This window comes from Clinocottus analis, unplaced genomic scaffold (assembly GCF_023055335.1).
Source record: "Clinocottus analis isolate CAN_PGR_092001 unplaced genomic scaffold, fCliAna1.0.p SCAF_8, whole genome shotgun sequence".
In the NCBI taxonomy this organism is placed as follows: Eukaryota; Metazoa; Chordata; class Actinopteri; order Perciformes; family Cottidae; genus Clinocottus; species Clinocottus analis.
In genome coordinates, this window is record NW_027176240.1 from 11,791,636 (window position 1) to 11,804,135 (window position 12,500).

General features: G+C 38.7%; 2 protein-coding genes across 7 annotated transcripts in view; both read left to right on the forward strand.

The window, feature by feature from the left end:
• The window catches only part of agpat5 (1-acylglycerol-3-phosphate O-acyltransferase 5 (lysophosphatidic acid acyltransferase, epsilon)), a 9,162-nt gene extending 135 nt beyond the window's left edge, over positions 1–9,027 (forward strand). The window contains exons 1-8 of the mRNA XM_068568734.1: positions 1–678; positions 1,333–1,402; positions 1,491–1,606; positions 1,733–1,822; positions 2,473–2,563; positions 3,703–3,864; positions 5,840–5,963; positions 6,947–9,027. The exon at positions 1–678 is cut by the window's left edge and continues 135 nt beyond it. Coding sequence (XP_068424835.1) covers positions 460–678; positions 1,333–1,402; positions 1,491–1,606; positions 1,733–1,822; positions 2,473–2,563; positions 3,703–3,864; positions 5,840–5,963; positions 6,947–7,172 — 1,098 coding nt within the window. The 5' untranslated portion in view covers positions 1–459 and the 3' untranslated portion in view covers positions 7,173–9,027. The remainder of the gene's footprint in view (positions 679–1,332; positions 1,403–1,490; positions 1,607–1,732; positions 1,823–2,472; positions 2,564–3,702; positions 3,865–5,839; positions 5,964–6,946) is intronic.
• Positions 9,028–9,726: 699 nt separating this feature from the next.
• The window catches only part of tmem14a (transmembrane protein 14A), a 3,009-nt gene continuing 235 nt past the window's right edge, over positions 9,727–12,500 (forward strand). Inside the window, exons 1-5 of one of the 6 annotated variants that reach the window (XM_068568301.1) lie at positions 9,727–9,972; positions 11,548–11,630; positions 11,737–11,838; positions 11,918–12,005; positions 12,102–12,500. The exon at positions 12,102–12,500 is cut by the window's right edge and continues 235 nt beyond it. In XM_068568301.1, the coding sequence (XP_068424402.1) occupies positions 11,555–11,630; positions 11,737–11,838; positions 11,918–12,005; positions 12,102–12,144 (309 nt within the window). In that variant the 5' untranslated portion in view covers positions 9,727–9,972; positions 11,548–11,554 and the 3' untranslated portion in view covers positions 12,145–12,500. The other 5 variants (XM_068568298.1, XM_068568296.1, XM_068568299.1 and 2 more) reach the window with 5 other exon arrangements.

The following is a 12,500-nucleotide window of genomic DNA, read 5'->3' on the forward strand; positions in this document are numbered from 1 at the left end:
TATAATATAGTTTATATCAAACGGAGCGCAGGTTAAAACTTCCTGTGTGGCTAAACACGTTCAGCAGCAGTTAGTGGGCTAACCCTTTCTCTTAACTTATACTTTAACTGGATGCTGGATGTTGAGTGGTTGTGCTTGGATTGTTCCTGAGATGTTAAAACAGATAACTAGTTAACTTCTTTTCATTTTTTTGTATTGCTGTATGGGTGGACGTTAGCGCGTAACACGACTAGGCTCACTGCAGGTTGCACACAAGGTTAATATTAGCTTTAGCCAGCTAGCTCCTCTTTCCCTTCTTGCTACAGCTTTCTCACTTTCCTATGCTGACTTGTCAGGACAGGTGTGCTGAAGGTAGGCCAGGTGTGCTGTGGGATAGATAGGGTGCATAGGGTGTACAAGTGCTCACGGAAGAGTCCAACAGTCCACTTTGTGCTCCTGTCGTGGACTAGAGGTGGGACCATGCTGCTCTCCTTGGTCGTGCACACATACTCGCTGCGGTACTGGTTCCCAGCCACGATTATGCTGGGATCAGCCCCAGCATATGTGCTGTCATGGGGAGCCTGGCGCTTACTTTCTAGTGTTTTACCAGCGAGAATATATCACAAGTTAGACGATCGGTTGTACTCCATGTACCAGAGTATGGTCCTGTTTTTCTTTGAAAACTACACTGGAGTAGAGGTGAGTGATTATACATGTACTGAATGTATATGTACATTTACATGTAATCTAATTAATCCACTACTTGTCACCATGAGTGGAACTGTGTTTATCAAGGATGGGTAATCCTATTCTCCTCACAGAAATACAAGGACACAGTAGGTCAAGTGGCAGCTACATCTGACTGGCTGTTTGAACTTGCACTATTGCATGCACCCCCATACAGATCAGTGCATTGTTGGAATTGTCTGCATTTTTCGCCCTCTTAAAATTAACAACACAAAGTGGTGCTAATAAACAGGATCTTGATGAACCAGATGTAAGACAAGAAGGTCTGCATTCTTTTGTTGCCACTCCTTGCACAACTGTTACTATTGTATGGTAGACTTTGCAGACAAACAACAGTGATGGTGTTTTATGTAATAAAATTGTCAGCACTGTCACACTAACTGGAGGCCACATGACTAGGTGGGGACAGACCATTAATTAATTATCTTGTGTTTATTGAACGGCTGCAGTCAACACTGGAGGGCTAAATCAGTCTGAACCAGAAACGAATCCATAATGCAGTTTAAATATTTAACAAAACAAAATGCATCTTCAATGTAGAATCATTTTGCACACTGATGACAATTTGCTGGAGTCTGTTATAATTTCAACATGCTTTCTCTTTAGATTATTATATATGGAGATATACCAAAGATCAAAGAGAATGTTATCTACCTGTCCAATCATCAATGTACAGGTAACGCATTTACAAATTAATAATTCAGTCTAGTGTAAACCCCAGATTGTATTAAACATGTAATCTTTCCCAACGTTTTTCCTTGTAGCTGACTGGATCATTGCTGACATGCTCGCCATCAGGCAGAGTGCTCTCGGCCATGTCAGATACGTCCTTAAAGATGGACTCAAGTGGCTTCCTCTGTACGGATGGTATTTCTCTCAGGTAATGAAACTGTGTGAGTATTTGAATGTCATTTGTTATTGTAAATTACAGATGCAGAGAAGTAGATTAAACATAAATCGCATTCCCCACCGCAGTTCTCATTAGATTATTATCTTTATGTTTTAGCATGGAGGAGCTTATGTGAAACGAAGTGCGAAGTTCAGTGAACTAGCGATGAAGAAGAAGCTCTTCACTCAGACTCAGGCGGGAGTCCCAGTAAGTACACAATATAAATGTTCAAAATAAGTCTTTTGACACTGTGCACATTAACTCTCTTCAGGTTGACATACTGTCTGCGGTCATGTCTTCTCTCTCAAAGATGAAAAGTTCAGTTCAAAAGAGAACAAGGACTTCAAAGAGAAATCATATCTTCAAACGGGGCCTTATTTCCAAATTGTTTTGATCGTCACAAGCTTGTTTTTAAATGTTCACCGTTTAAATTCACTGCCGAGCTTTCTGTAATCTCCCAAAATTATGTCTTTGTAAAAATAATCCTTCTATCATTACTTGTGATTGGGTTTTTGCTGAGAATAGATTCTTTTAAATTTATATTAACAGAACATCTGATGACCTCAGCACCAATGAAACTGTCTGTGAACTGAAACTGTGTTTCAGTTCACAGACAGTTTCATTGTGAACTGAAACTCTGTTTCAGTTCAGTTTCACTGGTGCGTTTCAGTTCAGTTGCAATACAAACTGATTCATAAGAACAAGCTGAAAACAAAAGAAGTTCATTACAATCCTGGGTTTCCATTTTTGTTGTTCAACAAGTCATGTCAATGTTAGAGATTCCATTTTGACCCATAGCATTAAGGACAAAAACACTGGAGGCCTTGATTTCATGTGGTTTTTTTTTCTCCCTACAGATGTACCTTGTCATCTTCCCTGAAGGAACTCGTTATAATCCCGAGCTCAAGAATGTTATCGCTGAAAGTCAGGCTTTTGCTACAAAAGAAGGTACAAACATGATGGAAGTCATTTTCTGCTGTACTGCTGCATACTAATTGAGCACACAGCAGTCTGTAAAACAGCTGACAAAGTTATGTTGTCTGACTAGTGAGCATCAAGTGCTGCATACGGATTCATACAATTTTTTAATTTTAAAGTTACCTTTGCAGTTTGTATTGTTTAATATTAGGATCACAAACATTATTCATAATTATTTATATACAGAAGTCTAAAAAAATCAAAATTGCACAACATTTTCAATGATGTCAATCTTTTTTTACTGTTTTGTTGAATAATTCATTAGTAAAGCTTAATAGCGATAACAGCTACAATATTAATGTCTATTATCACTAGATTACTGTTGTGTTGCCAGGAATTGTTCAGCGTCCATCAAAAATGCAGATTTTATATTGTACTTGGTTTATATCAAGTTTTGAGGACTAAATTGACCTGATAGATGCTGCTAATAGATAACATAACTCTTGCTCACAAATATTCACTTTGAAGAGAGATGTCTTTTCTGATTCATTTTGTAGCATAAGGAAGTAAAAATATTGGATTTTAAATGGGGACTTTATTTTATTGAAATGTAGATTTCAATATAGATTTACAATGTCGTAGCTAAATACAGCATGATTATCGTGATACTGTTGGGTAGTGTGTAGTTAGGATCCTATCACAAACTGCATTAATTCTGCAGAGATTAAGCCTATTCCTGGACCGCTGCTCTGAATATCACCTTCCCCCATTAATCCAAAATAAATCGCTCTGGAGAGCCAACATGTGCACATGACATTATATGCTATTAGTGAGGTATTAGTGAGCAGAGGGTGGACTGAGGAACAACAGACTATGCAATAACTCGCACAAGCATTCACATAGAATTACTGTTTACCATCATATGTGTATGTTGGACGGGGTTTAACCATTATTCATTAAGAGGATAGTAGAGAGTTGACAGGAAATTAGAGGACCGATATGGTGATGACATGTAACAAAGATTCCAAACCACACTCATTCTGGGGAAGTTATGATCACATGGCTGCTTTTTTGTGGGCAAACTTTTTATTTACACTGTTAATACAACCTGTAATTAATCAGGTAATCTGATTGAATAGATGATTTATTACATCTGTTCATCTTTATAGGACTGGCTGTCCTAAAGCACACACTGACTCCCAGAATGAAGGCCTCTCACATCGCCCTCGAGGCCATGCAGGGCCACCTGGACGCTGTGTATGACGTCACAGTGGCCTACGAAGGAACGCTGAAAGTTTCCGGGCAAAGAAAACCAGCGCCATCAATGCCAGGTATGCGGCCATCGGACCACACTTGAAATCAGAGACATTCAACAGCTTCATTTATTACAGCTAATTTCTCACTGTGATCTTTACCTAGATATCTTGTCTTCAGTCATTTGTGTTTAGGGTTATACACGACGTATGCAGCTGGATTAAGTATTGACATTTTGTGTGAATACCAGTTAAGGCAGGAGATGTGAATTGTTTTCCTTCATCAGAGAGATACCAGCAGCATCATAACTGCAGATATTAAAGCAGCACCAGACTCTCCCAACAGCAGCTTCAGTCTCCCTTTATCTTCTGTGGATCAGTGATTCACAAACACACCAGTGCCATCAATCCTGCAACATTGTGTACGCACCCCTGAGTAAATAATCACATAGCAAACAAATCCTATTAACAGTCTTGCTTCCTGTAAACAGCCTGACTATGTTTTGGAATTTTTTATTATTCTGTGTTGCCGGTTGTTCGACAAGCACTGTTTGAACGTTAAAAAACATCCCGTTTCAGTCAGGAATAAACATCAATGTGTCTCGAGCAAACGGAACAGAGAAGAGAAAAGCATTCTTGTCGTCATCACGCACTTCCTGGTCTCATGTGGTGATGGTAACTTTAATGATTTCACAAGGAAGTGGAAGTGACTCAAGGCTGCGTTTACACTGCGGTTGCAACAGTCCAGACTCACATTCACTTTGAACAGATGAAACTGTTTCAATGTGATGTATGTTAGACGGGACATGTACAGTATGTGACTTTTATTGAAAAACTTGGATCACTATTTATGTCAGTTTGTTCAGATGATAGACATGAACTATGAAATAAAGCAAAACAACAGCATATTTCATGTTTGCATTCTGAAAATGGAAACCTGAAATAGATTGGTTCTTTTAAAACAAACTTTGGCATGCCCTGTCATTACTTGGAGCTTAGAGCTTATTGTTATGAATAACGGTCTGAAGCTCAGCAGGGATTTAACATTCCTGTTATGTGCTAATCTCTAGCATCATTACTTTATGACAAACAAGACCGTTATTATGAGCCTTATGTTTACTTGCCTATTTTAGGTTGTATCCATGCAATCACAAAATTCAGCAGTGGATTTTGGAGCATCTCACTCTCAGTGCACCTTTTTTCATGAATGGATGAGCTCCCTGCATCTCCTTTGTAAATGTTTGTTCTACTCTTTGTATACAAATGACTCAATATATTAAAGATTAATTTGCAGCTTGATTAGTTTATTAAAAGGATAGAGATCGGGAGGTGTTTCTTGCTACAGAGAGAGTTGATTTCCTTCTTCTGTTCCAGGAAGTGGTGTTTAAGTGTTTTGGAACATTGTTCTGCTCAAACACACAAACCTGCAGTTGAGTCTCAGATGGTACACTTTCCTTAAGACTGGCTTTGGCTAAAGTAGATGAAGTGTTACCTCCTGAGCCTTCGTCCACACCAACCCATCTTTCATTGATATATCAGTGTTTATTTAAGTGATGTATATTGTGTCTGAAGGTCAATTTATATCCGTGCAGCAGCTGATTGTGGTGCTCTCTCCGTCAGTGAAGCAATCTTTTGCTGCTGACTTCGATCAAGTTTCCTCTTTTGGCTGCAGTGCCAGGTTTCCTGATAATATTGCATGTTGTGGAAACAGGAACTTGAAGGTCTCTGGGGATACACGTGTTGCCTTGAGCGCTCACACTTGGTTACATTTCTATGTCTGACTTTGTCAGACACTTCTCTTTCTTTGCCTAGGCCTATGACAGGTTGCATTTTACTTGACAGTTTCCCATTTTAATTTAGGAAAATGTATAAGTTGAAACTAGCTGTTGTATGTTACTGGCCTTTACTCTCGAGTCAAAAGGCTTTGACGTCACAGCAGCTCCACTCCATCATTGTCGCCTTGTGTTGACTCTAAGTGCTTACTCTACGTGCCGTTTTGCTGAAAAGCTTTTCCTTGTTTTTGTTTCGTCTCTTTATTTTTTGTGTTTGACAGAATTCCTGTGCAAAGAATGTCCCCGAGTCCACATACACTTTGACCGCGTGGACATAAAGGAAATTCCTCCAGAGCCACTGTTTTTCCGCAGGTGGCTGCACGAGCGGTTTGAAATCAAGGACCGGTAAGTAAGTGTGTATGTGTGTGTGTGTGTGTGGTACAACTAATCATGTTGGAATTGCCTTGTTATTCAATTAATGCATAAACCACAGTGATATTTTTAATTGTTTTGCTTTTGGACACCACAAGTTTTAACATGGGTGCAATATAAAGGTCATGGTCCAGGTTTTCCTAGTATTAAGAGTTGAAATGGTTGCAGGGTGAATCTGCAAGTATTCTTATAGTTTTCCAATTGAGTTAAATGACTCATAAGTATCTAAAGGGGCTTAAATGCTTCCTTTCTTATGTCCTCCTGCATAGGGAACACTAGCATCCTTTTACGAAAGGAAAGATGATAATGCCAGCCCACAATTCCCGAAATTTAAAATGACAAACGTAATTCAAACATGGAACAAATATTGAAAAAAATAAACCAACCTAAATTTAACAGTACATATAGCAAATTGTTAATCAAACCTCTCTTAAACATAAATTGGGTCTATAATCAATTACAGTAAAAAGCTAGAATAAAACTAAACTGTTAAGTTCACATTATGCAGAGAAAATATTGATCCGTTGAACTATTATTGCACATGAATGAATTACCAGTTTGGGGTAGTTTTATCTATTGAAAGCATTGTTGATTGTAAATTTCGGCAGCAGCAGCAGCAGGAAGGACCTTCCGCGCGTATCTTTTCCAGACACCGCAAGTAAAGCAGCCGGTCACCAAAGAAGCTAATTAATATAACCTGCAGTATAGCTGATATCAGAATGCACTGACAAAATGTAGCGCATTGTTGCTTTTTGTAGTTCATCTACGACACTATTGCAGCATGCGAGCAGTTGTCTTTCCCTAAGTCCTAATGAATTCACTTTCAAAATTTTCCTTGACTTTGACATTTTCCATTTGTGCTGTAACTGTTGCTTTTTGCAACGCTTCACGTCTGTAGCCTTTGTGCTTTTCTAATACCGGCTGAGTTCCTAAGAGAGTGATCCATCTTTTTAAAGGCTGCTGACGGATTTCTACGAGTCGGAGGATGAAGACAAAATATGCAAGTTTCCAGGGGAAGGCAAACATTCTCCACTGAACCTTTCTAAAACCCTCCCATCGGTGCTGATCTTGGGGGGACTGACACTGCCATTACTGCTGACGGAGAGCGGCAGGAAACTGTACGTGGGGACCTGGGTGTACGGGACTCTGCTGGGCTGGTTGTGGGTGAATGCGTTTCCTTAACGAACAGGGCAGCGGCTGCCAAAATAAGACGCACAAAACACATGGAGAGACGTTGCCATTTTCCTGTATTGCAACAACACAAGGTGTTTTACTGATGCAGGGCAGTATCTGATAAGAGGCTCAGAGAATTACTCCTAGTGTCCGGCGCACTGTTGACCTTGAGCTAAAAGCTGAACGCAGATACGGAGAAATGTTAAGCTTTTTTGTGCTACTTGTTCCCTCGCGCTATTTGGATTTGCAGCCTGAAATGTTGAGAAAACGAGTGGAATTGGTGACTGGTATTCTCAAATGCCCCTAGTTATCGACTATGAAATACAAATTACTTATACTTAAACTAATTCCCCCTTTCATCAGATTTAGCAAAATTAGTATTTGTGCATGTCCACTTTTCCATCAAACATTGGCCATTTTTAAAAGTCTTATATGACATATGTTTGAGAGCAAAGTGTACCAAGTGCTCTGAAAGCTAGTTAATTGATCATGGTCAGCTATTCCATGTAGCCGACACAGAACACCAGCCGAATGATGATGGATCATTATTTAAGTGCACTGACTCATTGACATTGGTTGTAATGTCATTTATGCCAAGTCCCATGTCAGGAGGTTTATGCAATTTGCTCATTTGAAGTGATGTTTTACATTGGTAGAACAAAAGAAGTAGCATGCAGTCCTCTATAGGGACTCATAAACATGACACCAGCTGCAATGTTTGCCAGAAATGTTCATGACACTGAGTTTTATATGATTATAATGAATGTAGCTGAAAACTCTCATGCATATATGAAAGCTTTTTTTTTTTTTTAATTCCCAACACTCAAGATTTCGTTTTTACTAATATTGATATCCTAAAAAAAAAAAGAAAAAGAATCCATCTACTGCACATGAGTGTCGTCAAACAGTGGCAAATGCCACAGTGAACTTATGTGGAGAAATGTGTGTTCAAAAATGAAATATGCTTTAACCTTAAAATGTTGATCATTGCCAAACCTACTTTACCATGATGTTCTTTATGTGTTTAAGTTGAGCAATACCTGTTTAATGCCAGCCTGGATGTCAGCAAAGAAACGTAATGTCTCTTTTTTTTGTGGGGCCTAAATACATTACAATTTGATTTCCTTTTTTAATGGTTTATTCACAGATCCATAACTCTGCTATGCATTTGTTTCTTTGAATACCATGTTACAGGTCATACAAAAGTATCTTCCTTGCAAAAAGCTGACAAAGCCATGTTAACAGTATTATCACAGGTTCCTGTGCTCGCAAAGCCATTTGTATTACTGTCTTGTGAAATGCACTGTATGTCCATTGTTGTTTACTCTTATGAAACCTTGCATTTTTCTCCACAAGTCACTTTACATGTTTGCTGTCTCGTCCTCGTCTAGAATTATTCAGAGATGTTTTCCTCATGTGGAAGGTACAGTAGACCTCATAGTTTTTACATGTCAATCAATACCTCACTTAAATAATCCTTCCTTGTTCTTAAATGACTTGTCAGACATTTTATAATCATTTTTATCCTGACAAAACCAGACTAATGCATCAGGAAATCTCTACGTAGACAGTATTTAAATACCAACTGATTTTGGAAATGTGTGCCTTCTCTTTGGAGGAGTTGGTCCTCAGCCCCCTAGTAGAGGGCCTCAGTGACTCTTTTCCACCAGGTGACTGCATAGAGGCGCTCTGCTGGAGCTGCTGCAGTGTGCAGTCACATGTCTACGGTTCATAGTGGCTTATTTTGCTCGAAGAATGCATTGATTTACTCTTTTTGAGGACTATTAAACAATGAAACCTTTAATCTATGTACGTTCTGAAGATAGGGGGTCAGAGAGAAATAAAGTGGTTTTCTTTTGGAAGAGTCAAGTTTTTTTGTTGTCTTACTGTCCTGAACAAATAACTAATTAAACGTTGTTCATAAATGGGTTCCTAATGCACAATTTCATATTATAGGTCATGTATATTGAACCATTTACCAGGAAAAAGAATGCATGACAAATGATGTGACCCTTGGATTGCACATAGGTGGACTGAACTAATTCTGACTTAATTTAATTGGTTGCACAATATCTTATTTTGGGCTTCTTAGCCAAGGGGGTGAATACATATGCATGCTGCACTTATAAGATTATTTTAGAATTCTGAAAACATTTTGACTTGTAGGTCCATTATATTGGAGCCAAATAGAAATACATTTTAATTTCAGTTTGTAATTTAACAAAATGGGGGTGAATAATTTAGCATGGCACTCTTATCTGTGAGAAGATTTTATTTAAACAAAAGGTTTCTGCACTATTAGTTGTGCACACCTACAATATTCTGTCTTCCTCCCGCTACTCAAGAAGAAAAGGTTAAAAAAATAAATAAAAGACTATGCTTTTTGAGATGAGGACTCCTACCCATAAAAAGGAAAAGTTTTAGTCAAACTAAACTTTTATGATGACAAATTAAACAAATGAGAAAAAGACTTGAAAATGTGATATTGTGGACGAAACCATTGACAGACAGTTAACGGAAAGGGGCGTGTCCTCACCTCGCGCTACATCCTCGAAGTTGTGTTTAAAGACTTAAAGTGTGTAAGAACTTTAATTCTTTGACCAAAAATAATAAATAAAATAGGATATGTCAATATTTAGCTAACACGGTCGTGTAGATGCTTACTTAGTGCTATACCAGCAGAGGGGGTGAGGGAGCTGGTTCGAGTCGCGCTCGAGCCCGGCTTAGCATCCACCAGAAGTCTGACGAAGAGACAAGACGATGACCGACTCTCGTTACAGAAGTGAGTTGAATGACTCTCGTTACAGAAGTGAGTTGAATGACTCTCAGAAGTGAGTTGATAGGTCAGTTAAAAGTGCTTAACTCTGTGTAGTAGCTAGACCCAGGCTCCTCCAGGAGTCGAGCTTCAAGCAGTTTCCCAGCAAACTCTGTCTATAACAAGACGTGTCAGCAATTTCCATGAATTACCGTTAATGAAGTTTCTTCCCACAATAGAATGTAAACGCCACTATGTTCTAGTTGTATCCTATATATAGGTATATAGAGGGACAACAGAAAAAACTATTTATTTTGTATTAATGTGTGTATGTATACATACATATAATCGGATGTTGTGTCCCGGTGGCTCTTTCCGCTCGTTTGATTTCACGTCAGTGCCAGCTGCAGCTGACAACCCGACTTCGAGAAGACGGGACCCGGCGGGACGTGGGTCGTTACCGGGCACCTTCTGGCGAGCGGTCTTCAGACCGGCTCCGTTACCGGCTTCACACCGCCCCTTTTCTGAATTTCTAAACTTTTCCAGAGTTTAGAAATTCAAATATGCTTAAATTCAGCGGGAAAGCAAGAAAACAATAACACAAGCACACGATTATAAACGTTATTATTCCAACGGAAGAATACAAGGCGCATGGAACTTTGAGGTGCATAAACGCCACTCAGAGGTGGGTAAACGCTATTTCCAAAATTCCAGAGGTGCTTAAACGGCGTTTACCCTCCACTACAGCACTGTATATATATATATATATATATATATATATATATATATATATATATATATATATATATATATATATATATATATATATGACATATGACGATGACATAAATCATTGATGGGTTTATACTTCTTCCACTGTACAGTTAATCCGTGGTCACTATTTCACTGGAAAATATATATATATATATATATATATATATATATATATAAATAAATAAACATCTACACAAACACACTTCTGATAAAGTAGAAAATTGTATTTCAGAACGACTTCTATTTAAAGTAGTAGTAGTTTGTATTTCTGAGATACTATTTTCCCACTTTACCAGAAGTCTCCGAACACATCACGGATCAAATGGCGCATGCGTATTGTGTTCTCAGGGCAGTAACAAGGAAGTGCAGTCACAAATTTAAGGTAACGTTTCTTAGTGCTGCTGCTTGTTTGGGCGCAAGGTATGCGATATTTACCGAGCAAATTAGCTTAATGATAACATGATACCAACACGTACTTCACATGAAGTACATCATGATAGAATAATGCGTGTAGCGATGTTTGTTTGGTTTACGTTTAAACCACTAAAGGTCTCACAGCGACACCTAGGGATTCGTCAGACTTCTGGCGGGTAGATACTCTGACAACAGGGGTTAAAGTACTACAGTACTAAAATACAGGTAGTATTGCGTTTAAAAGAAGAAAGAAAGAGGTAAACTTGTTAGTGTTCAAATCTCATTAGCGTATATCGTGTATTTTAGGCGAATATATAGTCTCGATATACTACCATTGACTACATACACTTAACGTTTGATTTGATGTGTTTTGTGTAAGCGTTTCTATTTCATGTCCGAGTTCAACATGAATACCAAACATACCTCCTGTTTATTCTGCAGCTTCACAATGGCAGTGGACTGGATTGGATTTGGCTATGCCGCAGCCATCGCATTTGGGGGATTTATGGGCTACAATAGAAAAGGTTGAACACTTTTTATTTTGGCAGACGGCTGAACTTTAAATCTGTCACTTGATGAAATATTAATAACCCTGATTATCTCCACGTGTGTCTGTCTGTGTGGCCCTAGGCAGCGTCATGTCCCTCATGGCTGGTTTAGTTTTCGGCTTGTTGTCTGCTTATGGTGCATACAACGTCTCTTATGACCCAAAGGACATCAAGGTCTCATTGCGTAAGTATATGGTGTTAATAAATGACCAGTTTATGAGTCAGAGAATTCCATTCATCTCGTGTTTCATTTTTTTCTTCAGTTACTTCGGGAGTCCTTTCACTCGTGATGGGAATGAGATACAAGAAATCTGGAAAGTTGATGCCAGCTGGCATTATGGCTGGGCTAAGGTTAATGTCCAGGTTTATTTGAGCAAATACATTATCTAACGTGTTATTACAATCTTGTTTTAATCATGTTTGATCTGCTGTTTCTCTCTCTTCCAGTTTGTTGATGGTGTTTCGGCTGTTATTGCACCTCGTGGTGTGACTGGAGGAGTAACTCTCTGTCTCTCAATGAGCAGGCTTTGTTTTGAAGCAAACAGCATTCCCAGTGTGCACTGTGCATACTAAAATACGCCTTCTGTTTTGTGACCACGTGACCAAAAACTTTGCAAAAACTTCCGGACAGTGTTCAACAGATTTAAGGTTAATTTACCTAGTAGTCTTATTGCAGGAAATCTGTTTTGGCGATCTTGTATAAATACAACTTTTTCTTTTTGTATGAGCATGTGCATGAATGTAAATCTCTTGAATTCGGAGTAACGGATGTACATGAGCATTGTGATATGAACTGTGTGTGTTGGCAGGTGGTTTACAACTATTTTTGCAGGCTGCTAATACTGT